We start from the raw sequence: 27,190 nt of genomic DNA on the forward strand, positions 1-27,190 counted from the left end.
ACTTTGTGAACTCGAGGATCCCCCTCTTCGTTTGGTGTTGGTGAGCTGTAGCTCCCCACAGAGCTCCTCTCTGGGTCCTTCCCTTCCCAGCACCCCTGGGAAACTCCCTTCTGGCCCCAAGTGGCCTAAGCCTCAGAGGGATGCCTGAGAACTAACGGGCCGGCTGTGGAGGAGTACAGAGGTGAGAGAATCTAAGCCATGGGTCACCCTTGGATGGTTAGCTTTGGAAAAGGACTTTTCATCTTTCCATGATAGGGGTTGGTTTTAGGTCCTGTTTATACAATGCTGAACCAAATCAGCCAAGATGTACTTTGGAAATTTGACAGTTGAACATGCCAGTGCCGAGATTAGAGCCCTCAAGACAGTGCTGAAGTGTTATGTTCAGTGTGGGGAAGGAAGCCCGGGTCCCCCATCTGGAATAGGGGCCTCGGGGGACACACATTCACTTCCTTCTGGGCCCCTTTCTTCTCTGCGTGCATTTCCTAGAAGGACTTGGAGATGACTGTACTGTTATTGATCAAGACAGGAGTGGAGGTGGGAGATCCCTGCCTTAAGTGTCCTTTGAACATATAGCCATATTTCAGCTGCGTGTCAGGGTATTAAGGGAAGGGAAGCCGTTTGTGTGTGTCTGTGCCGGTGCTTAGGGGCAGCATTGCTTCCCTGAGGCCCAAGGGGAAGATTGCTATGAGGGACCAGGGTCAAGAGGACCCTGGAGGTTTTATGTGTTATTAGAGAAGGTGGCATCTTATTACACACAGCAAAACCTCAGATACCTACCGGGGCAAGTGGTGGAGGAGAGGCTGCATGGCCAACCCTTCAGCAACATGCAGCTCCCATTCCTTCTCAGTTCCTCCTTCTTCTCCTAGCTCAGAGGTTCCTGTCTGGGGACTGTGAACCTGAGGGTTTATAGGGTCTACTCTGAAGAACGATAGACCATATTTTCATTACGTCCAATTCGGTGGTTCTCAGCCGTGGCTGTATATCAGAGTCACGAAGGAGTTCCAAATACTAACGTCAGGGTCCACCCAGACATTCTGACTTCATGGGGTTGGACGAGGCCCAGGATTGGTATTTTTTGAAAGCTTCCCAGGTTGATTCTAACGTGCAGCAGGGGTCGAGGACCCTGGGCCTGGTAGAAGTTGTCAGGTTGCCTGTAGCATGGCCTCTTCTGCTGCTGAGAGTGCTGATGGTAGCAGGCTGAGCCGAACGTCGATTGCCAGTAGTATGTGTTTGATGAATTGAACAAAATAAAAATAAGCAGGTTTTTACTTAATGTATTTTTCAAAATCTATAAACAGATCAGTGGAGAACATATGGTGCTGGGCAAGATGGAGTCATCCCACTATAGCCCATCTCCTTCACTGATCAGACTAAAACCTCAGGACAGAATAAAAAGGAACACCATTGGGAGAGAGGGCAGAGCTTGAATGCCCATGACATTGGTGTTGAGTTTCTTGTTGGGCTTTTTTTCCTCCTTTGACCTGGGTGCCAACTGATTCGGGAGATGGCACAGTGGGCAGGGACAGCAAAAATTCTGTGAGAAACCTGTCTTTCTGGCCAAAGGATGAGGAAAAGGGACCCTCCCTGCTGAAGAGTAGGAGGAATCCCTGTTTTGTTTTGTTTTGTTTTTGTCTTTTCTTCTCTGCTCCCCTGCCTCAAGGCCAGACCCGGAGCGACAGCAGTGGGGCATGCACCTAAAATCCTGAGAGAAAATCCCACTCTCTGGAGAGAGGAATAAGTTATTGTCTGAAGATTATGGAGAGAAACCCTCTTTTTTTTCTGTCTCTTTTTCTTTCTCTTGCTGCTTTCCCCCTGGCAAGGGTCACAGTTGCATGAAACTATGAAACAATGTAGTAGGTTAAAACTCTGAGAGAGCCCAACTTTATGGCCAGAGGAACCAGGAAAAGGGATCTCTGGTAGTAGGAGAGTATAGAAGAACCCTTGGAGGGGAGAGAGCTGGAAAAGGCGATCCCCATTTATGTGTCTGAACCAACTGTGTGCATTGGATACACCCAAAGAACCATAGCAAAGGCTTTAGAACTAAACTACAGTATATATCACAGCCCAGGTCCCAGATCAATCCCTGAATGGCTCATGGGAGGGGGCAGACCCCAACAGCGTAGCAGAGGCTTTTGAAACTGAATTGGCATTAAACCACCTCCTAAAGAAGGTGAGGAGGTAAAGGTGGACACTTTTGAAATGAGTGGAAAGGTATAAATTCTCAGAAGAGAAATATAAACTATAAAAAAGAATAAAATAGAAATTTTAGAACTGAAAAATATAATTTCCAAAATAAAAATTTCACTGCATGTGCTCAAAAGCAAAATGACTATGACACAGGAAAGAATCCATGAACTTTAAGTAGATCAATAGAGATTATCCCGAAGAACAAAGAGAAAAACGACTTTAGGAAATGAGCAAAGCCTTGGTGACTTTTAGAACAACATCAAAGGCTCTAACATTTATATCTTTGGAATCTCTGAATGAGAGGAGAAAGAGCTTGTTGCACAAAAAATATTTGACGAAATAATGCCTGAAAACATCCCATTTTTGTGAAAAACATAAATTTATGTATTTAAGAAGCTCAAAAATCTCAACAGGATAAATCAAAAGAAAGTCACAAGTATATCATAATCAAGCTGCTGAAAACTGAAGATAAAGAAAAAGTCTTGAAAGCAGCCAAATTAAAAACGGCACATTGTGTGTAGAGGAATGATGATTCAAATGACTGTAGATTTCCCATCAGAAACCATGGAGGCCAGAGACAGTGAAACATCTTTAACATTCTAAAAAACAAACCCAAATAGCAAAACAAAACAAAAAAACCACTATCAACCCAGAATTCTGTATTCAGTAAATAAATCCTTTAGGAATGAAAGTGAAATAAAGACACTCTCAGATGAAGGAAGACAAAAAGGATTTGTTGCCAGCCAATCTCCTTTAAAAGAATTGCTAAAAGGGCCGGCCCCATGGCTTAGCGGTTAAGTGCGCGGGCTCCGCTGCTGGCGGCCCGGGTTCGGATCCCGGGCGTGCACGGACGCACCGCTTCTCCGGCCATGCTGAGGCCGCGTCCCACATGCAGGAACTAGAAGGATGTGCAGCTATGACATACAACAATCTACTGGGGCTTTGGAGGGAAAAAATAAATAAATAAAATATTTAAAAAAAAAAAAAAAAAAAAAAAAAAAGAATTGCTAAAGAATTTCTTCAGGATGAAGGGAAATGATACCAAAGGGACTTTGGACTTCAGGAATGAGAGAAGAGCAACCAAAATGATAAAATATCTGAGTCAATAGACTGTTTTTTACCTGTTGAGTTCTTCAATATACATATTAGTGTTTCAAGCAAACATTATGATGTTGACTAGAGGTGTGTGTGTGTGTTAATGTATGTAGATGTAATACACAAGACAATTATAAATGGTGTGGATAAAGGGACCTATATGGTTGTAAGGCTTCTTACATTTTACTTGAAGTGGTAAAGTGTTGACTCAAAGTAGACCATGAAAAGTTAGGTATACATAATATAATCCATAGAGCAAGCATTAAAAAAAATGATACTATGAAATATAGCCAAAAGGACAATAGATAAGTGAAATACTAAAATAAATATTCAAACAATCCAAAAGTAGGCAGGAAATGGGAAACAGGACAAGGAACAAAGGAAATGAACAGAAAAATAATAAAAGGGTGGACTAAATCCAACCATATCCATAAATACATTAAATGTAAGTGGCCTAAACACACCATTAAACAATACACATTAACAGATTAGATGAACAAACAAGACATAACTATATGCTTTCTACAAGGAATCTACTTTAGATGTAATGACCCAGAGAGATTAAAAGTAAAAGGATGGAAAAGATATACCATTCAAACATTAAAGAAAGCTGGAGTAGTTATTTTAACACCAGAGAAATTATACCTTAGAACAAAGAAAATTACCAGGGATAAAGAGGGATACTACACATGATAAAAGGTTTGGTTCACCAAGAAGACATACGAATGCTAAATGTATATGCTCCTAACAACAGAGCTCCTAGATACACAAAGCAATTACTGCTAGAACTGAAAAGAGAAGAATAGATCAATCCATAATTAGAGACTTCGACACTACCCTCTTAGTAATTAATGGAACAGGTAGATCAAAAATCAACAAAGATATGGAAAACTTGATCAGCGCTACCAGCTAGCATGTCCTAGTGGACATTTATAGAACACTGTACCCATAACAGCAAAATACACATTTGTTTTTCAAGTCCACATGGAGACTTCACCAAAGACAGGCCATATTCTAGGCCATAAAACAAACCTTAACAAATTTAAAAGAATTGAAATCCTGCAAATTATGTTCTTTGACCATAATATACTTAAACTGTAGATTGCTAATCGAAATTGCTGGTAGAAAGATATTGGGAAAAATGCCCAAATATTTAGAAATTAAACAACATACTTCTGAATAACCCATGGGTCAAAGAAGATGTCTCAAGGGAAATTAAATATTTTTAACTGAATGAAAATGAAAATGTAATACGGGCATACCTTGTTGTACTGTGCTTTGCTTTATTGTGCTTCACAGATAACTGCATTTTTTACAACACCCTCCCCAGAAAAAAGATGATGACTCGCTGAAGGCTCAGATGATAGTTTGCATTTTTTAGTAATAAAGTATCTTTTAATTAAAGAATGTACATTTTTAAGACATAATGCTATTACACACTTAGTAGACTATAGTATAGTGTAAACATAACTTTTATATGCACTGGGAAACCAAAAAATTCATGTGACGCTTTATTTCGGTGGTCTGCAACCAAACCTGTAATATTTCTGAGCTAGGCCTGTATATTAAAATTTGTGAGATGCAGCCAAAACATTGCTGAGGAGAAGCGTATAGCATTAAAGGCTTATATTAGGAAAGAAGAAAGGTCTCAAATCAATGGACCAGTTCCTTTAGAGAAATCACTACCAAAACTCATTCAGAAAGAAACAGAGAACTAGAATTTTCCTTCATCTATTAAAGATGTCAAATTTGTGGTTAAAAACCTTCCAAAAAAGAAAATTCCAGGTCCCGATGGTTTCATTGCTGAATTCATGTAAGAGAGAAATAATATCAATTCTGCACAATCTTTTTCAGAAAATAGAAGAGGCAAGAATACTCGACTACCAAATTGACTTAATGAGACCAGCATTACTCTCCTATGAGAAGCAGATAAAGATATTACAACAGTAAAATTACAGACCGATATCCCTTGAACCTAGAAGTAAAAAATCCTCAACAATATGTTAGCAAAGTGAGTCCAGCAGTAGCACCTAAGGACATAGTGACCAAGTAGGGTTATCCTAGGAATGTAAGGCTGCTTCAAAATTCAAACATTAGTCAGTGCATTCCACCATGTTAACAGATAAAGAAGAAAAACCACACGAGTCTCTCAAAAGGGGTGGAAAAAGCATTTGACAAAATTCAATATCCATTCATGATTCCAAAAGAAAAAGCAGCTCTTAGCACACAAGAATGGAAATATCTTCAACCTGAAGAATTTTTTTTCATCACAAAAAAATTTACAGCTAACATCATACTGGTGATGAAGGACTGAATGTTTTCCACCTAAGATTGGGAACAAGGCCAGGGCTTGTGGCTCTTGTCGTTCCCATTCAGCATCATACAGGACGTCCTAGCCAGTGTGGTAATGCAAAGAAAAGAAATAAAAGGCGTATAGATTACAGAGGAATACATGAAACCAACTCTTATTTGCAGACTACATCATTGTCTGCAAAATCGCAATGGCCTCTATAAAAAGGTCCTAGAACTAATAAATGAATTTAGCAAGGTCACTGTACAATAATCAGTTATATTTTTATGCTATATCAGTAAAGCAATTGTAAGGGAAAAAGTAACATTTACAATGCACCAAAAAAATAAAAGAAATATATATAATTCTAACAAAACATGCAAGATCTGTACGCTGGAAACTACGAATGCTGATAAGAGAAATCAGAGAAGACCTAAGTAAATGGAAAGATATATCACATTTATGCACTGGAAGATTCAGTATAGTTAAGATGTTAATTCTCCCCAAATTGATTTATAGATTCGATGCACTCCCAATCAAATTCCCAGCAGGATTTTTTAAAATAGATATTGACAAGATGATTCTAAAATTTATATGGAAAGACATATTGGATTAGGGCCCACCCTAATGACCTTATCTTAACCAATTACATCTGCAACAACCCTGTTTCCAAACAAGGTCACATTCTGAGGTGCTGGGGGTTAGGACTTCAACCTGTAAGTTTGGAGGGACACGCAAATCAGCCCATAACACGGACATAGTTTATTTTAAATCTCCACAGTGATGCATGCACTTGGAAATGACGAGAAAAATGTGAAAATAGTGAAACAGCCAGCAGTAACGAATCCGTTTGTTCCTCTAGTCTTGTGGCTGTTCTCTGAGGGCAACCGGTCTCTTGTTTCTGTGGTTGGATCTGGTACAGGAGGTGTTTAGCAATGTCCCTCTAGCACAAGGCCTTGGCAAGTGCAGAAGTGGTGCCTCTTTCTCAAGCGCGGTGAGAAAAAGGTCAGTGCTAGTAACATTTTGTGTTTAATTGCCTTCTTATCTGGACCCTTGCTTTCCCCCTGAAGGCAGGTAGGAACAGGGGCTGACTTTGGTAAGCCACCAGAGTTTCCAGCAGTTCTTGTTGGAGGGAATTAACTTCCTGTTGTTAGGAGTGACTAATAAGAACAAAATGAGGCTGCTGTATTGCCGTCCATTACAGCATGAACCCTGAAGCAGGTGTAGATTATATTGTGGGATATTGAAAATACCAGCTCCTGGAGACTTGCTGTTGAAGGACTGACAGCATTTAAAAATTGTATTTAAGGGCCAGATCATACCCTTTTGCTCATTTTGAGATGAGGATTTGCTGGGGCAGATATCCTGGTATATTGAAAGGCCAGATGGAACAAATCAGCCACTGCTCCCATCCCAGGCCTCTTGTAAGGGATGCTGAGATCTACATCCTTTTTATATAGAAATGTCACCTGCAGAGGCCTTCCATTCCATGGCACTTGTCTTTTTATATATTGCAGGTGTCCCTCGGTATCTGCAGAGAATTGGGGCCAGGACCCCCTTCAGATACCAAAACTGATACCGATGCTCAACTCCTTTAGTCAGCCCTCCGTATCCGCGGGTTCCACATCTGCGGATTCAAGGAACCGCGCGGATCATATGATTGGTTGAATCCCCGGATGCGGAACCCGCGGATACGGAGGGCCGACTGTATTTATCTGGAGAAGTACCATACTCAGAAACGAAGAAAGAAGGGAAATAAATACCATTGTCCCATCACTCAAAGGCAGCCCTTGCTGAATTTTTAATGTATTTCTTCACAGTTTATTCTCTGTTTATTTGGTTGTGAATAAATTATACCAGCGCATGTTATGTGATAAACTCTTTGTAAATATTTTAATTGCTGCATAATTATCTTGTGAATGTGCTAACATTGGCTTAACTAGGATCCTGCTATTGAAGTTTTGGTGCGTGCTCAACATTTTTGCCCTTTTTACTGCCATTTCTTTCTTTTTCTTTTTCTTTTTTTTTGGTGAAGAAGACTAGACCTGAGCTAACATCTGCTGCCAATCCTCCTCTTTTTGCTGAGGAATATTGGCCCTGGGCTGACATCTGTGCCCATCTTCCTCTACTTTATATGTGGGCTGCCTGCCACAGCATGGCTTGATGAGCGGTGCGTATGTCTGCGCCTGGGATCTAAACCTGTGAACCCGGGGCCACCAAAGCAGAGCACGTGAACTTTACCACTACACCACCAGGCCGGCCCCCTACTGCCACTTTTTAAAGAGAAGCACATCCATCTGTGACCCTAAGCTGGGTTGCAGGATCTTGTGTGGCAATGTTCGACATCAGCCTGGTTTTCAGAAAATTAATTTAACTTCCCTTCAGTGCTCGTGGTTGTCTGTGATCTTGTAGCGAGATACTTACTCACTGACTTTTGTCTGGAATGTGTGAGCTCATTATACAGGTGTACTCCAGGACTGTTTAAACCCAAATTGTGTGTAGTCAAAGCATCCAAATTATATTTGAAAGGAACAAGAGAATATTATCTTCATGACATGTGAGACCACACTGGGGAACAAGATTGGGGACAGTGACAATTTGGCTGAGCCCATATCTCATTTGCATGATAACATTTTCACCCAGCCTACATTGTGGTGGCCATTGAATCGCTGTGTTTCATCTTGGTCTGCTATATTATCAGCTCTTCTAAGAGCCGGCTAATGCTATTTTCTCATACAGAAGAAAAACGAGGTTTGGAATGAGGACACTGGAGCTCTTTATTGTTGACAATAAGCCTTTATTTCCTGCATCTCATTAGCATGTTTCAGGAGGAGGGTGGTGAGCACCGAGTCAGGGGCTGCATTTTCTCCTGATTTATGTGCTGTTCTAGAATTAATTGAGTCTGTATGCAGGGCCTCATTTTCTTGGATGCCTGTCAGGTAATTGTGCTTCTTGTGTACATTTGAATTGCTTTCCAGATGGTGTGTTGTGAAGGGTTTATCTTTAATATGATTAATCAGAAGCAGAGGACCTCTGTATGTTTGCTCGAAGGCTTGCATGCAAAGCCCCCCAGCCCTCACTGTAGGGGTGGTTAATTCTCTGCTGTTCACGCTCTTCTTGGGGCTCATCTGAGGACGTGGGCCTCAGGTGGAAAGAAAATTTTAAAGGGTCCTGGATAAAAGCCGTGGAAGGGGAAAAAGCCCTAGAGCATATCCTTAGGGAAACGTCAGGACTTTATTCATTATACAAAAATATGACACAATCCCTGTTTTCCAAAGGGGAAGAGTTAGATTATGTCTATTGGGCCAGGGAATATTATGTAGTCATTAAAACAATACTTATGGAGAGTTTCTACTGCTTATGGTGCTGTGTTTATAGTGAGATGTCAGCCATGTGAAGGAGATGTATAGAAAAGGGAATGGAAAGAAATATACCACGAATTAACAGTGGCTGTCTGTGGGTGGAACAGCTATGAGCAGGTGTCCATTCTTCTCTATATTATCTATTAAAATACATGGCAAAACGGATTGTAATCGTTATGCCCTGGAAGTAATGTGCCCTCCATAGCAGTTACCCCCTGAGTATAAAAATCTGCCCCCATCAGTGTAGCAAATGATGTGCCAGATTATTCATGTGTCTGGCTCCCTCCCAAGGCTGGGAGTGAAGCTCTCACACCCTCCTACAGCACAGCTGTCCCACATAACAGTTGTATTCCCAGAAGGAGTGTGCACTGAAGTAATTGCAGATCATCCATGAGAGGTTGCCCCCAAGCTGGCAGAGCCTTGCAGCCTGGGAAGGTGGGATCCGGTGGCTGTGTGGGACCTCCTTTCAAGCGCTGAGGGGCTTCCTGAAAAAGCTACTTGTAAATTGAAGTGTTGTAACTGGAATCCTTCATCATCACGCTGCAAACTCCTTTGATGCAAAGGCAATGTGTTAGTGCCTTGTGCTTTCAGATGCACCTTTATTGAACTCAAGTGGATGTTATAAACTCAGGAGAACTGTTTCTTTTAAAGAACCGCTTCATTCCATCTACATTTTTGCCACCTTTCCTTCTCAGCTCCCCTTTGACCTCACCACACCCTCCTGGTCTGGGAAGTGTCTGCTGTTCTCTGAACAGCCCTTGTGTGCCCAGATGGCCCACCTTTGTCCTGCTGGCAGGGAGTAGAGGTGACCCAGGAGCTGGATCTTGAAAAAGGGCTGAGAGTCCTCCCTCCCTCCACCCACCGGAATAGGGGGGAAGACATGGAAAATGGTGGGCCTAGGCTTCTAGGCAAGGGCCTTGTATTTCTTGGCAAGGAGGTTGAATCCATTCCATAGGGAGTGAAACCTCCCCGGGGACCCCCAAGCGTCTATTTAGAGCAGAGTTTCAAATGCAATCCTAAGGCGTCTGGCATCACAATCACTTGCAGCTCTAGGCCCTCCTTTTGGCCTACCTACCCGGAATCTTGGGCCTTTGAACTTGCATACTCCCCAGGAGGCCTTGTGCCTTCTGAAGTGAGTGAACCACTGCGTTGAGGGAGCAACTCTTGGCTTTCCCCAAGACCTCCCCGCTTTCTGCAGTCCCAGCTAGATGCACCCATGTCCCATTGCAGAGGTGCACATTATGTCCACGGCCAGGGTCTCTGTCACCTGACAGCAGCCACTCCCTTCCACCTGTATTGGCAAGTTCCTGTTCCTCATCTAAGACATACGCCTAATCAGGCATTCTCTCCTTTCAAATTTCATTTAAGCCTTTCTTCAACTCCCTCTGTGTAGTAGAAAAAACAAATGTTCATGGAGTTGAGGCCTGCATGGGTTACTCTCCTCTTTAACCCACTTGAAGCCCTGCAGGCAGCTGCTGTCATTTCTAATTTCCCAAGGGGGAAAGGCCATCCCTCCATTAAATATCTTGCCCAGGGCCTAACAGTAAATGGAGGTCTGAGTTTAAACAAGGACCTTCTGTCTTCATCTTTAATAGGAGGGCTCTTTCTCTTATACCAGAAGTGTCCTCTTGGGTTAAATGTATTTCTGCAGACGCTTCAAAGATGCAGCTGCCTTCCTGGGTGGCCGCTGTAGGTCCCTTTCCATTTGTGTCCATGGAAAAGGGAACCAGATCAGAAGGTCTGCACTAGCAAATTCTAGAAAAACTGACAACTAGCATTGTATTTAACGGTGAAAACTTTTAAAAATTATCATTCACAGTGTCCAGCCAAGCCATATTGGAGCCCGAGGCAAAAGGAAAATTCCATAAGACTGATCCTGTCTTTATTTAAAATTTTGATATTTTGTTCATGATGGATTTTTTGCATTAATTTTGAATTTTTTGTGTTATATTAAAATATCATCTGTTTTGATTCCTGTGTCTTTTGGCGCACTGTTAAACTTTGCAACCAAGGTGAGTGCCGCACCTGCCTCACCCTGGGGCCAGCCTTGGTCAAGAGTAAAGGCGTTTTCATTCCAAGTGGGAATAAGTCAAGGATGCCTCTTAGCGCCACTGTCCTGTAACTTTGTAGTGGAAGCCAGACAAGATGACAAAATGCTGGAAAAGAGAAGAACAAAATTACGAACCAAAAACTATTAGAATTTAAAAATGAAATGGTACAAGATCAGTATAGATTTTTTTCTATGTACCAGCAGTAGTCAGGTAAATATATAATGGGAGAGAAAGTCCACTCATAACAGTCACAAAAAATAATATATTTAAGAATAAACTTAATAGGAGATGTCTACAGCTACAAAGAAACCCATAATGCAGTTGAGAACTATCTAAGACTTGAATAAATAGGGAGATATTGCTTGGGTGAAAAGACCCAATGTTGTGAGTGTAAACATTTCTCTTTGCTGGGCAGTAGAAGGTACAGTGGGAGATGACTTTCCAGTGAGCTGGCAGCAGTTGGGTTGGCCATCTGGCCTTCATGGTTGAGACAAGATGTGGGAGGCTCCTCTGTCTTTGGAGTATGGACAGAGATGGACTGTCCTCAACCAGATCTGCTTGCTTCAAGGGAAAATGTCCATTCCTCCTGGTGTCACAGGAAATAAGTGCTCCCCCTGACATTCCCTGGGTCTGTAAGCTGCACCCCACGCCCAGCTCCATGGGTTCCAGATTTGCCATGGGAGGGGTCAAACATTTCCCCTTGAAGCAAGCAAGTCTGGCCACCATCTGGGACGTTTTACTCTCTACATTTAATGGTTTAGCCCTTCTGAAAAGTATACATATATAAGGCAGGGAGTAGCTTAGTGTCTCCCAAAAGGCTAGTCCAGTGGTTTTCAAACTTTGCTACACATTAAAAATCTTGATGCCAGGTCATACCTCATATCAACGGACTTGGAATGCCAGGCATCAGTACTTGTAAAGATTCCCCAGGTGACTCCAGCATGCAGCAGAGTTTGAGAACCGCTCGTTCACCCAACTATCCCAATGCCCCTCACTGAATAGAATATTCTTTTGCACATGCGGTGACCAACCGTCCCAGATTTAGCACTTCAAGTTCTGTGTCCTGGGAAACTCCTCAGTCCCAGTAAACTGGGATAGCTGGTCACTCTACGTGTTATAGACTAAATTCTTACGTAAATGTAGATCTGTTTCTTGACTTTCTAGTCTATACCATTTCTATCTGCCCAGCGACAGTACCACGCCATTTTTATTACTATGGCTTTAGAGTATATTTAAATACTTGGTAAGGCAAGTTCCCCCACATTATTCTCATTTTTAGATCTTCCCAGCTCTTTTCAGATGTTTGTTCTTCCATTTTCATGTTTGTTCTTGCAAATGATTCTTAAGAATTACTGGGTCAGTTTCCCTAATATTCCACCGAGATTTTTCCTGGGATAGCCTTAAATTATAGATTACTTAGATAACTTATCAATAGGATCAGGATGGTTTCCTGTTACTGTAACTTGGTATATACTTTAGTCCTTGAGTCTTATATTGTCTTAGAGAGTGTTTTATGTAGGTCTGGGCGTGCATATGTTTCTGTGTGCCTACAGATTTTATCTCCCAAATGACGTAGAATTTGAAGTTAAGAGGTACTAGGTACCTGGGTTTGTTCTTTGACAAAGATGTGAGTACCAGCATGTCCACGGCCGAGTGTCAGGCCTGGGGAGATACAGAGATGCTGTACAGATGGTGCCACTCCCCAAGGAATGGAAGCTGTGTGCTCATGTGTGAGTACTGCCAGCCCCATTTGCCTTCTACCATCCTGACTCTCAAGGCGTAGGTATCTGGTCACGTGTTAGCCCTTGCATTCAGTACATGCTTTTGAGGGACCATTTTGGGAAATGCTGTTACTGGAAATTGTCTCCAAAAGAATATGGTTGCCAATTTCCTTCTCTCTGTCTTACAACATGTAGCATGACCCTTGTGGTTGGCTATTCCGTGAATGTAAGAAATCTGTTGTAAAATGACAAATGGCTGTGAGGCAGCTCAGTGCTCTTGATGCGTCCTCTGGTCACCTGTATTTTAGTACACACTGAACACCTTGCTCTCTACCTGAGAACAAATGTCTGGAATTGTCCCGTCAGTTTCAGGGTCTGGGGATGGAGTGACTGTGAGGACATTCACACTCTACAGGGTCCATCTCAGTGATGATATTCCTGGTGTGGGACATCTTTCTAGTGTGTGGGCCGCTCTGGGGAGGCGTTAGGAATCTTTCAACATCTAGCAGTGCTTCCAAAACATGGTCATTCATCAGCCCCTTGCAAGGGGAAACTTCCTTGGAGTGAATTCACATGTCAGAAGCGTGTGGCTCAATCAGTAATTGTGCTCACACTCTGAGTGTCTGGACTGGATGAAATAATTATCTCCTCCATTCTTTTGGGAATATTCCTAATGCTGTGACTGTGGCCATCTGGTAAACCCAGTCTCATAACCGGATGTGTTTTAGGTATCACTGCAAGCAAAATGCTGTGCTGGGTGCTCCTGGGGATACAGAATACAAAGGTCTTTAGTTTATGACATTCCTGGGGAGACAAGGTGGAGGAAAGAGAAGGTACAGCGAGGCAAGCTCACAGCCTGGGCAGGGACCATCTCCACTCTCCACTCCCATTTGACTCCAGATCCCATTGCTTCTACCACCTAAATACTCACTGAGTTGCTTCGCTCTCATTTCCACTGTTTTAGTTTAAGCTCTTGTTCTTTTTCTTCTTCTTTTTAAAATTGTGGTAAAATATACATGACATAAAATTTACCATTTTAACCATTTTTAAGTGTACAGGCTCTCATATCTTAACTGGACTACTAGACTAAGTGTTTTAAAATAAATGAACTATGATGCAAACTGAAAAATAGGCATATGTCATGTAAAAGTATAATTTAAAGAATAAACCAAACATTTGGGTAACCACTTGGCTTAAGAAATAGAACATTAACCAAACTTTGAACACCTCGTATGCACTTTTCCTGGTTTTATCCCTCGCTTTCCCCTGGGGGACTGGGATAGTCTTTTCACTGGTCTCCCCTCCTCCAGCCTCTGTCTCCCAGGATCTCCTCCATGCTGGGCCCAGAGAGATGGGGCTAAAAGAGAGATCCTGTGTGTCACGTGCCTGCTGAAAATTGCCCAGTGACTCTGCATGGTTTGTGGGATAAAATGCAGAGTCCTGGGCAGTGGGATACAGGACCTCCCCTTTGACACGCAGGATCTTTGCAGTACCCCTGGTACCATCCCACAAGTGACAGCCCCATCCTTTGCACCCTCCTGTGTGTGCGTCTTCTCTCCATGGCCAGACAGTGCCGTCCTCCCTCTGGTCTGCCCCCTCCTGAGCCCTCACCCCCTTGAGCCTGTGAGACTAGGGATCGTATTCTGCTTCTCTGTATGGTGCTCGACCTAGACTTTTCCTGGCAAATTTGGTCACTCGGTGAATGCTGTTTGGTTTGGAGTGAGAAGGAAGGAGAGGCTTCTGTGCGCTGGGGAGGGTGGGACTATCTCGTAGGGGAGGGGGCCTTGAGATGGCTTTTGAGGATCAGTGGATTGAGACCTGGAAGATGTAGTATTCCTCCTCATTGGTCTTCATTATGTCTTCTGAATGAAAGCTTCTCTTTTTCTTTTTGAGAGCAAGTAACCTGATCTTATGACCATTTGTCTTGCTCACCTAGGCTACCTAAACTGAGTGAGCATTTTCAAGAAGTCATGAATGAGCCCATGAGTTTCGGGGAAAGAAGCAGGCATCCTGTGAATTGTTGGTGTCTCCCCTCTGCTTCCTTTTTCTCTGGTCCGGCGTGTCCTCCATTCTCTTTGGCATGGGCGCCCATTGTTCCTGACAAATGAGTCAGCTGGAGTGGGGATGTCACAGTATTTGAACAGATGTGCGTTAACATTGCTCTGAAAAAACATGGTGGTGAAACACTCCAGCGAGTCCCGCCACCAACAGCCTGCAGTGGCCTGATTCTCTGGTTGGCTGTGCTTTGTGGGGTCCTGACTCTGTTCTCTCCACCATTCTTCCCCACAGTGGCTGCCTCCTGGTGATGATGGCCGCATGAGCATCCACCATGGCCAACCGGAAGCATCAGAGTACCGTGAGCAGCATGCTGGACCACAGGGCGAGGCCGGGCCCTGTCCCCCATGGCCAGGGGCCCGAAAGTGAGGATGTGGAGCTGCCCCTGGAGGAGTACATGCCCAAGGGCCTGGAGCTGGCTGCCCTGCGGCCGGAGAGCCCCACGCCTGCAGAGCAGGGGTGCCACGATCACAGCCCCGATGGGGACTCCAGCTCCGACTATGTGAACAACACCTCTGAGGAGGAGGACTACGATGAGGGCCTCCCTGAGGAGGAGGAGGGCATCACTTACTACATCCGCTACTGCCCCGAGGATGACAGCTACCTGGAGGGCATGGACTGCAATGGGGAGGGGTACTCGGCCCATGGCACGCGCCACCTGGAGACAGACGAGTGCCAGGAGGCGGTGGAGGAGTGGACGGACTCGGCAGGCCCGCACCCGCACGGCCATGGGGACGAAGGCAGCCCGGACTACCAGGATGGCCACCTCCCCATCCCGGAGGATGAGGCTTCCGTCCTGGAGGCCCAGGACCAGGAAGAAGGCATCCACTACTGTCCCAGTGAAGAGGGCTACCAGGATTACTACCCCACAGAGGCCAACGGGAACGCAGGCACTACTTCCCCCTATCGCCCGAGGCGTGGGGATGGGGACCTGGAGGACCAGGAGGAGGACATCGACCAGATCGTGGCTGAAATCAAGATGAGCTTGAGTATGACCAGCATCACCAGTGCGGGCGAGGCCAGCCCCGAGCACGCACTGGTGCGGGGGCCTGAGCCGGGGCCTGGGGACTCCACAGAGGCCTGCCCACCCGGCGAGGCCAGCCACGGCCCCAGCAGACACGAGGGAAGGCCCAAGTCGCTGAACCTCCCTCCTGAGGCCAAGCACCCCGGAGACCCCCAAAGAGGCTTCAAGACCAAGACTAGGACTCCAGAGGAGAGGCCAAAGTGGCCCCAAGAGCAGGTAGGACTCCATCCCCAGGGAAGGGGGTGGAGGGGCCCAGAGAGCAAACGATGTTCTGGAGTAGCCCACAGTTCAAAATGCGTGCTTAGTGCTTCATCTGTTCAGTTACCTGGCACGTGTGGACATTCTGGCCACTCAAGTTCACCCCTCACATGCATTAGTAAATGCCAGGAAAGTCTCGTTGAGGGCTGATGGCCGAGTAGTGCTCCCAGAAGACCCTACCGCCCACCCAGAAGAGGTTGGGTCCCTACCCTGCGTGCTCTGGATCTGCTCATGGTCAGGGTGGGCCATGTGACTGTTGCCCCCTACGCCCAGGTGGTTTCTTCAGGCCAGCAGGACATCAGTAAGGATATGGGTGTGCTGGCAGGTGCGTACTGCTGTGGTCAGTAGTTGGGGCAGCCTGGTGGTGAGGGGCAGCGACCCGAGTGCATTCACAGGGGCTACTGTATCCGGGTGACACTTCTCTGGAAGCTCGGGAGTCTTGGCATGATGGGCAATGAGCTGTAAATAACCATTTTGAAAATAATTATTTGAAGGTTTGACAAAGTCTTGGAGAAGAAATGCCTGCTAATGAGGCCAGTGGATTTAAGCATAATTATATTTTCTTTTAATTATAGCAAAGTAAGTGTGTATTCTAATAAACACATTTGAAAAGCAGCGTTTCAGAAAAGAATCACTGTGAGTATATAAAGATGTGATTATGAGACTTGTATAAAGAAACTTCTATTTGGCCAGTTCTGTGGACAAATGAGAATGAACTGCTTTGATGTTTTTTAAAGCCGTAATTATTATTTCTTTTTCCAGAAGAGTTCTGTGTTTAAAAAATACATATATAGTAAGAGCTTGTGTTCGGGAAATAAGTCATATTGACTCGCAGTTAGAGTTCCGGAACTGACGTTTGATGCCTTTTGTTCTTTTTGAAGATTATTAAGCATAAGTTGACTTCACTTTCAGGGTGTCCCTGTCATTTATGGCAATTGTGCGTGCACGGGGGCCTTTGGGATATAAAGAAACTGTTGTTGCACTAGTGGATGTACAGGAGCTTCCCCCAGGGGCAGGCTGTTCTGGACCCAAGGTCTGGGCTTTGGGCCAACGCACCACTATCCCTCTGCAGTCTTGGCAGAGCTGGACCCCATCCCCCGACAGTGGCGCTGGCGCCGCTGGGATTGATGTGGGCTGCACAGGGCGGGTGACATACTGCGTCTGTTGTAACAGACGACTTCCCTGACAAAGTTCTTGTCAAGAGAAAATTATCGTTAGAGCATGGTGGGGAGTGGGTGAGACCTGATGTGTTACTGTTTTTGTGCTTCACTTGAACCAGTTGCGAATTTGAGTGAAAACCGCAGACCTTTGGGTTGGAGGGCTGGGGATAAATGAGTGGGGATGAATGAATGGGTGGTGGTTTCAAAGGGCAGATGGAGGTCAGGGACATCCTGAGCCATTGTTGAGGACCTAGGAGGAGGTCTGTTCTTCAGAGAAGTGGCATTGAATGCAAGAGCAGGTCACTTCTCTCCCTAAACAGAGTGTCTCTTTGAAGCATATGCTTTTATCTAAAACACTGGAAAAGCTCATTTAAGCTGGTTAATTATTGCATAGCTTTTTTGGTATTATTCACTCATTCATTTGCAAATTAATTCCATCAAGGGGAGAGCCTGGCAGTTCTCAGCTCAGGGCCTAGGAGGGCCCCTGATGAAAATGGGATCTGGGTGCTCCTCCTGAGGATTCTACCAGGTCTGGGTGAACATGGCCAGAGTCCTCACATCGTGTAGACCCGAGTGGCCCATTCTAGATGGGGAACTCTTTGAAATTTAACCAAAATGAGCCACGAGTGATAGGACTCATCTTGAAAGCAAGATTGTGTAAAGAAGGTCGTACACTAGGAAATTTGATGATTCCTTGCTTCTAGTCACAAGCTGCCTTCCTCAAAGGAATCCCTAACCACCCCGGGGACTGCCAGACAGCAGGAACCAACAAAGGCCTGGCCTCAAACGGGTACAGAGGGTGCCTGTGAGTCCCACGCTGGCCTTTCTGTTCCCAGTGTGTCCGCACAGTCAGTGTAGCACAGCCTAGAGTTAAGGCTGCAGTAAAAATCAGAAAATATAAAGGAGAGATGGGCAATATTGGCCACCTAGATGCTTTAGACTCCTGCCTTCTAAAGTGTGGTCTGTGGCCCAGCAGCATCAGTACCACTGGGAAGCCTCCCTCAGAACCGCAGAATCCAAGTTTGCATGTCAACAAGATGCCACATTCAAGTTTGAGAAGCCGTGCTGTGGAAGACTTCTGTTGGAGGAGAAATTGCACGGCATCCCTTTCCTCTCTTCTCATTTTAAAGCTCAGAAAGTTATGTCGTGGGTACTTTTAGGAGTACTAGATAGGGTTTTTTTTTTTTTGATGGGAAAGATTGGCTCTGAGCTAACATCCGTTACCGATCTTCCTCTTTTTGTTTGAGGAAGATTGACCCTGAGCTAACATCTGTGCTAGTCATCCTCTATTTTGTATGTGGGATGCCTCCACAGTATGGCTTGATGAGTGATGTGTAGGTCTGCACTCCGGATCCAATCCCACGAACCCCAGGCCACCGAAGCGGAGGGCACAAACTTAACCACTGCACCACCAGGCAAGCCCTAATAGCATTTTATTTAGTCGTTGTGTGGATCACAGTATTACAATAGAATTAGAAGTAGGAATATGGAAAAAATATTCTCCAGGGTCCCCGCCATCCTCGTGGGTGAGCTCTTTCTGTTTTTCCGTGTTCCTTTTCAGACTCTAGCACTGAGCATAAACAAGGTATGTAGCTGTCATTGTAATCTGGGTGTGATATTGTGATCCAGCTTTTACAATCTGACGTATTATAAATGTTTCTCTGTGTTGCCATAAAATTTTCATGATTATTTTTGCTGGCCTTTGAATGTTCCATTCAGGTGATGTGCCACATAATTTATTTGTTATTTGTCTGTACAGACCCTGCCATTGAGCATGCAGTTGTGGATGGCATTTTCTCTTATACATAGACTGGCCCAGACGTCTTTGTATAAGTTGTGTTTCCCTTCTCTCGGTTTATTACCAGAGGGTAAATCCCCATGCTGGGCGTGAATATTGACCATCTCTCTATGATTATCTTGTCTAACTGTTTCTCTTCTGTTAATGTTAGATTCATGTCTTTTATCTTTCCGAGTCTTGATGCTTTTGCATTTCCTAGGCGCACTTTGTATACTACAGATGTTACTTTTTGCTGCAATGTTTTCTTTTGAATTTTGCTCGTATCATTTCCATTGTCTCTGCAGTGTTTTTAAGATATTGATGACCAATCTGTCACCTTTCCACCTCCTTTGGGTACAGAGAGATTTAATTGGATGGTTCCTTCTTCCCAGACTGGGGTGGATGAATATCACAGAGGGCTTTGCTTTAGTCTGGCCGATAGGAAAGGTGAATAGCTGTGTGCGATGGGAAATGGAATGTGTGCCCTTTGGAGCTCCCCAGTGCTGTAGGATGCCATGTATTTTGAAAAGGCTCCAGTTTGCAGGTAGACCTGCCATCTGTGCCACTTTGATGAGAGCAAGGGGTCTGCATGGGGGGGGAGGGGAGGATGTGAGAGAACCCAAAGGAGATGGACTCAGATTGCAGGATGTGATCATGGGGAACAGAAGAGATCTGTGTGTGAGTGATTTTTAGTAAAAAAAAAAAAAAAGAAAAGAAAAAAGAAAGTTATTTCAAAGCAATGCATGTTTATTGAGGAAAATTTTGAAAATATAGGCAAAAATATTTTGCCATGTGGCATTGTAGAATTCCATCGTTGAGAGTTTTCAAATCAGAGACAAACTACCTGTCAGGATTTCCCAAAGCATCCTCTTAGAGATGTTCTGTAAACAGTTGTTCCTCATTATTCATGAATTCTGTATTTGTGTATTTTCCTACTTGCTAACATTTATTTGTGACCCTAAAATCAGTACTCAGGGCACTTTGCAGTTATTTGAGGACATGTGCAGAGAGCCGAAAAATTTGAGTCACCCATGTGCTCGTTCCCAGCTGAGTTTGCCAGAGACACACTGCCTTCTTGTTTCAGCTCTCATATTGTCAACAAGTGTCCTTTTCATGGTCTATTTAGTGCCACATTTTTGTGCTTTCTCTTGGTGATAAAATGACCCCCAGGTGCAGTGCTAGAGTACTGTCTGGTATTTCCAAGTGCAAGAAGGCTGCGATGGGCCTTATGGAGAAAAGACGTTGTGTTAGATAAGCTTCGTTCAGACAGAGTTATAGTCTGTTGGCCATGAGTTCAGTGTTAATGAGTCAGCAGTAGGATACATCCAGAAAAAGGAAGAGAGAATTCGCCAGTCTGTACATGAGGCTGCTCTGGAAAGGAATATCTATAATGTGTGATGAAGCGATGGAATAGTAGCTAAATTTGTGGATTCATGAGATGACCACCAATAAAAAAGTGTAGTGGATGGTCTTGTTACGAGGCTGAAAGCCAAAGAAATTACAGTCTTGTTATCTGTGGTCAGGAAAATGTTAAACTCTTCTCAGGCAGGGTTTTATTATAAAGAAATACTGTATATAATTAATTATTGGTAAGCAGTACATATTAAATAAAGTGCATTTAAATAGAAACACACATAAAACTAGGTTATGTATTGATCGGTTGACAAAAACGTCGTGACCAGAGGCTCATTCTGCGAGGATCCTCGCCCTGTGTTTCTCCTAGGAGCAGTGGCTCAGTATTCCCTCACTCGGTGTTCATGGGAACTTTATAGAATGTAACTACTGCAAACAACGAGAGTTGACTGTAGTTGATTGGCGGATGAGTTTGAGAAACTTTGCTGCCAGGCTTTCCCCTGCTTGGAGATTCACACATGTGTGCCGCATGAAGCCTCAGACTCGCTGCCCTAGACACGTCCAGCCCTGCTTGGCCAGTGTTTCCCAGACAGTCTCGATCCTCAAGCCCTTTCCTCTCCATGCAAGGCCTATCAGGAAAATACCAAACATCCTGGGGGGTGGAGAGCTAACGCATGACTTCCCGTGGCCTCTCCTTTTATGGCTCAATCCCAGGATGATTGAACATCAACCTCAAATGATGACGATGGGAAAGTTGTCACCTTTGAGACCCTTGACTTCTGAGGATTTAACGTTTCTTGTTTTGCCACTTGTGGAAAGTCCCTGGGTGAAGGGGGAGATGACGGTGGTGGTGGTGGTGGCTGCCAGCACGGTGCTGTGTGCATGATCTTGGTGCATCCTAGAGCAATCCGAAGAGGTGCAGACTCGGTTATTCTCATTTACATACGCAGCAGTTGAGACTTTCCCTGGATAAGTACTGCACCCATGGTTACACAGCTTAGAGGGTAAACAGTCTGTGGTGCACCAAACTCATGCCTCTAACCACTGCACTAACCACCCCTCAGAGGGCCCCTAGAGGAGGTAATGCTGAGTTCTGTGGCCGGGTGTGTTTGAATCTGCCTGCTGGTGGACGAGTTAACGTGGGTGAATTGGGTAGTATTCCTACTAGATAGTGACGGTCTCTTCTACTCTGTCATCTGTTTACTTGGTATTTCAAGGGCTTGTGCTCTGTTGTTCACAGTGCATGTGTCTCAGCACCAGTGAGGTGACCAGGGGACAGGAGGCTTCCACTGTAAAATCATCCCAATGTCCTGACTTCATGAGGGCTCAGGCCACACATCAAAGAAGTCAAGTAGAGATTATTCCTGGGGCATTTTTCTTAATTCTGCTGAGCTTTGTTGACATGAAATATTGGATTTTTACATGCAGTGCTTGAAGAGCACATGAGTTGCATCCAGCCAGGTTCATATTGAATATCCAGATTCAACTGGCATTTCCACACCTACCTTTGTGGCCCTCTGCCATTTGGCAGTGAGGCAGTGAGTGTGGAGGGCAGACCCGAGCTGGGCTGGTCTCCCAGCGCCAGGGTTGAGCTTTGGAGACCTGGCGCGTCATCAGTGCCCTCCCTTGGAGAGAGGTGTGCTGGTCAGTGCTCTCCCGGGGGCTGCTCCTCCGCGCTCCGGGGGGCACCGGAAGGGCATGTTTGTCTAGCACCAAAGATCATGGTTCCATAGGTCTGTGGGGTGGCAGGGGTGGCAGGTGCTTGTGGTCTCTGGGTGGTCTGTTGTGCACCTGGGTTTGGCAAGGGCTGGACTGATTCTTTTGGAGCCCCCCATCCCCATTTTTATGTGCTATCTTGTGACATCTATCATGAGACAAGGTACTCTAAAAATATCTGTTCTGTATCTGAAATTGTCCTCTAAGAGATGTCTTCCTTTAGACGTTGGAGATTTCTAGGGCTGCAGGCGTTCCCAGTCCTGCTCCGTGCCCCCTGTGGATGGGCGCACATCAGGACTTCGGTGATTGTCAGGTTGAAGGCGTCCGATTTACGTGACAGCCATGCAAACAGCTCCACACGTTGGGATGGCAAACCAAATGCATGTTTTGATTATTTGGGGTTTTCATGATTTCTGTTTATCATTGGCCCAGCCAGTGCTTTCTAGAGAGAGCCCACTGACGATAGAAAAAAAGAAAAGTCAGTGCATCATAGCCAACTTAACGCGACAGTTAAAGTGAGGCAGGATGCAGGGCCCAAGGCCACATCAGGTGTTCTGGTGTTCACCTTTGCTCCTGTAGAGATGCTCTGCTGTGATTTGGCATTCAATTAGGCTTGCTTTGTGAAGGACCTTTCGAGATTGCAGTAGGAATGCTGGCACCAAATTGGGAGAGAGGATGCTAAGGGCTCGGGTGACCTCAGCCAGCCCTGATGGGAGGGAGCAGTGGCACTTGTGAGCACTGGCTCTCGCCTAGTGCCTCCTCAGGTGCCCCGTGCGTCGGCAGAGGTGAGTATGAGCCCCTGCTCTACATAGAGGGTACCAGGCCCTGAGAGGCCCCGAGAGGCCCTGAGAGAGGAGTGTCCTGGGGTTGTTGGTGCCCCGGTGCCCAGCATCAGTGTGCCATAGGGCAGCAGGGGCACAGGGTACTGCGCTTGCACTGTGCATGGGAGGGAGAAGCCTGTCCGAACATGGCCCACAGGTGGGATGGAGCCTGAGAAGGAGCCTGCAGGCAGGCGCTGAGGACAGGGGTTTGCAGGGGGCACAGGGGAATGGCCCAGTCGGGAACGTCGTCACCCACCCCTGGGCTCCCGTGGAGTGCAGCTGGGCTCTTCCTGCAGCCCTGCCCTGGATGCTGCAGCGGCCCCCACTCCTCTGCCCGCCCACCTGTGGCATCAGACCCGCCTGCCCTTTGCACAAGGGGAGGCTGCACAGAAGGGTTCCTGGGGGCTCCTGTGTAGCCTCCCCAGCCTCCTCCACTCCCAGTGCTATGACAGGTGACCGCTGCACCTGTTACTAATTCCTGGGACCACTCTGAAAAACGAAATCCAGGCTGGTATGGCCTTGGGATTGTCAGCCCCTCACTTGATCTGCCAGAGCTTCCAAACTTGATTTCTCTGGGCCCATTTGCCGAGTCAGCGCAACTGCCTTGTTTGATTTTTTTTGAAGCCTCTTGGCAACGTATGACCAGAGGTGGCTGTTATTGTCACAGAGCAGTTTCTTTAGCAGGAATCCGGGATAGCTTCAGTGCTTTTAAAATCTAGTTAAAGCCAGGGTTTCTGAAAGACTGTTTTTATTGTCCAGGAAAATCATGTAAAGCCCTTCCACTGATAGTAACATAGAAAGTTCCTTCCCCACCCCAGCCCTTGGAGAAAGAGTGAGTGCGGTGGTTGAGAGCACAGACACCAGAGCCAGGAAGCCTGGACCCCAGCCTGCTGCAGCAGCTCCTGGCTCTGGAACATTCTGGACGTGTTACCTGCACTGACAAACATCCATCTCCTGGGGCTGTGGAGAGCAGGGTTGATATGGATCACTGCCTGTGACCATGGTAAGGGACATGGAACATGCCCTGATGATGATGATTTTAAGTCTGTGGGAATCTCTTTCAGGACTGAGGGCAGGCAGTTGGGCGAGGCCCTGCACACAGTTTGGGTCCAGGGCCATGCTGGGCAGGACTGGGGACACCAGTGGAGCAATATGGCATCCCTGCCCTCTGAAGTGACATCAAGGGAGGGACGAAGCCAACACTGTGAGGCAGGATGAGAGAAGGACCAGGACTGGCCAGGGACACACTGAAGCCGGGTGAGATGTGTGCAGCCTGAGCGAGGCTTGGTGGGGCGGAGGTGACAGGTGGGGTAGGGGCAGCTCCCGAGGGGTCCTCAAGCTCATCTCTCTCTGCAGGCCTCCCTCAGATGTGCCCTCTCCCCTGCAGGGATTCCTTGGGGGGTGGTTCTCACATGCCCTCTTAAGGGCATCCTCAGTCCCTTTCTCCTCTGGAGTCCCTGATTTTGGGGGACAGGGTGACACCCACACATCTCCAAGGGCTGTCCTGATTTTCTCACAGCCAATTTCTAATGGGAAATTAACTGAGAACCCTGCTTCCGGGCACATGAGCTGGGCTTCAGACCCCTGCTCTCTCGCTAGTTCCAAATGTTGACCAAAGCTCTCTCCTTCACCTGTGGTTTCGGCACATAACTCCCACTCTCCTTCAAAGCTCACTCTCCCCTGCCGGGAAGCTCCTGGTTTCCTGGGCTGGGCTGGCTGGTGTCTGCATTCCTGCCACAGGACCCATGCAAACTGGCACCTGCGATGTGCCAGGCATTGGGGGTGCAAAGATGAGAATGACATAGGCCTGCATTGCGAACCTCATTCTGGAGGGAGACAGACACGCAGCAACTCCACCATGCAGGTGGGGTGGGCACTCAGGAGAGGCACCCGCCCAGCCTCCGAGTTCCGCAGGATCCCTGGAATGGGCTCCAGCATGGGTGATAGGCAGAGAAGCTCAGGGACTTTGAGGGAGGCCTGGGAAGGCAGCCGACCAGGTGGGGCTGAATGTGGAGGTGCGTGTGCATCCTCAGCATGGAGCGGGGGGCTGGGATTGTGATGGGACCGAGAGCCCTGAAAGAGGACAAGTGGAAGGCAAAGGACCTGGGGAGGATGGTGATAAGAGAGGGACAGAGAAGGGCCATCCCTAGGGAGGGGGAGCCAGGAGAGAGCTGAGGGGCAGGGATGTCAGGAAGGCCAAATGCAGCAGGGCAGTTGGGGTGATCTTGCTGGGAGGCGCCTGAGCAGATCTGGTGGGTTGCAAGGGCAGAAGTTCATGTATGAGGATGGAAGGGGGTCAATGGGCAGCGTCTATAAGGACAGGCAGGGAGGGGTGTGAGGAGGTGCCAGCAGGGAGAGGATGCCCACCACGTGTGGAGCTTGAACTGAATTGCACTGATTTGCCAGTGATGTGCATCTCTGGCAGATTTCCATGAATGAGCGAGGTGGGTACAGGACTGAGTCAGGGAGTGGGTCTATGTGCATTTCCCGTCCTCGGGATCCTGCAGCACCTCCCACTAGTCCCTCACATGTTCCAGGGGCTCGAGACACATCTAGCTGACAAAATTGGTTAGTCACATGACATTACCTAGGAAGTGCAGGGCTCCGTGGAAGAATTTTTAGAAACATCTTCTGTTCAGGAAAAAAGGCCACGTTGCTGAACACGAGACTCAGAGATGCGTAATGTCACAGATGGTGCACTCGCCTGAGACGTGACAGCGTGGCGATGGCGGTCACGGGGTTTTCACCCCAAAGTGTTCAGATCACGGCCAATGCTAATCAGTTAGTAAAAAAGACAAGGGACTATGGTAATAGGAGGCTAACGAAGAATAATTCCCAATCCTGCAACAGTTATTACCATGGATGGCTCAGGAAAACTAAGCACAACTCAGAAAACCTTGAGAAAGGAGGTATGGGACAGAATGGTGTCCCCAGGATAGATGGTGGGCTCCAGAACTTACCAAGCCCGGGTCTGTTAGCTGATTATCCTCAACCTTCACAGAAAAGAAGCTGGTCTCTCTTTACCTGAGACCAAGCCAAGGCCCAAACTGTTGGAGCTGAAGGATGTCTAGATCTGGCCTTACAGAATCTCATTGCCCATCTCCTCCGGTTTCAGTAGCGAGCACAAGGTCCAGGCCTGTGTCTGGTCCCCGCCCATTTAAGAGACATCTACTGAGATGGCCATATGCTGTCCTGGTGCTGATGCACTGCTGAATCTGCCCCGTGGTTGGCCACCCAGTCCTGCTCTGGGTGCAGTCAGGCCATGCCGGTCAGTGATCTTGAGCTAGACTTTGGACGTGGGGATGCTGCTCAGGAGAGCAGCTGGGGCACAGTGTCAGGTTGGAGGGATGTTACTGTTTGAGGGGGCTGCCCATTCACCCTCCTCGGTCAGCCCTCTTAATTGGCCCAAACACATGAAAGGGGCCTCTGATTCTGTCTCTAGGACCTGCCCACTCTCATTTCTGATGCAGCCCTACCCCTGCCTTGACACTTCCCACCCAGGCTTTGGGTCTCCTGCTTCCCCTCAAAGCAACCCCTGATGCCAGGTGGGAGACCTCTGTTCCCGACCTTCACTCCCAGTGCCTCTGGGTCTGCTTGCTGTTGACTCTTATGCACACTGATGCAGACTGGCCCACCCAAGTGTCTTCCTCAGGCGGGCTCAGACCCAGACCACCCCACACCCAAGCCGGGTCTCTCGGGTGATTCTGGGTTCCTTTGGCCACTCCTTCTTCTTCTTTCTTTTCTAGTCATTGAAAATAGAAGCTCTTCCTTGCTGTGATCTATTCCCTGCTTTATTCAGTTGTTCGTTCATTCATTCATTCAATGGGCAAGTACGTAAGTGATAGCACAATAGCCACTTTTAGAAATATGAGTGTTGATCTTCCAGAAAAGAGGGATAATCCAGCCGTTCACCAGTCCTCAAAATCCACTCTAGAAACAAGAACAGTGGTGGGTCAGGGCTCCTCTTGCTGCATTGAATTTGCAAATTATGGGAGATGTCATGGAGAGGAATTACTGCCCAAGGTTTTTCTTGACTAATATCTCATTAATATTTAATCTCCAACCCCAAGAAGAATGAAACAATGAATTAACCCAAAGGATTCCAAGTCACCTAAAATATGGGCAGTTTGGCCCATATTCAGGGATTATGGCCTGGTAAATTTTTGGTATTTGTGAGAGGATTGATTTCTGTGCCACAGTTATAGTAATAAAGTACAAAAGGAAAGGCTTTTACATACAATGAAATTTTATTTGGCCTTAAAAAGGAGGGACAGTCTGAGAGATGCTATAACATGGATGAACCTTGAGGACATTATGCTG

General features: G+C 46.3%; 1 protein-coding gene across 7 annotated transcripts in view; it reads left to right on the forward strand.

The window, feature by feature from the left end:
* Nucleotides 1–27,190, forward strand: part of APBA2 (amyloid beta precursor protein binding family A member 2) — a 230,298-nt gene that overhangs the window by 145,598 nt on the left and 57,510 nt on the right. For all 7 annotated transcript variants that reach the window (XM_087428828.1, XM_087428827.1, XM_087428832.1 and 4 more), the window contains one exon: nucleotides 14,996–16,001. In XM_087428828.1, the coding sequence (XP_087284954.1) occupies nucleotides 15,036–16,001 (966 nt within the window). In that variant the 5' untranslated portion in view covers nucleotides 14,996–15,035. The remainder of the gene's footprint in view (nucleotides 1–14,995; nucleotides 16,002–27,190) is intronic.

This window comes from Ceratotherium simum, chromosome 3 (assembly GCF_057802395.1).
Source record: "Ceratotherium simum simum isolate JZ-2026a chromosome 3, ASM5780239v1, whole genome shotgun sequence".
NCBI classification, from domain to species: Eukaryota; Metazoa; Chordata; class Mammalia; order Perissodactyla; family Rhinocerotidae; genus Ceratotherium; species Ceratotherium simum.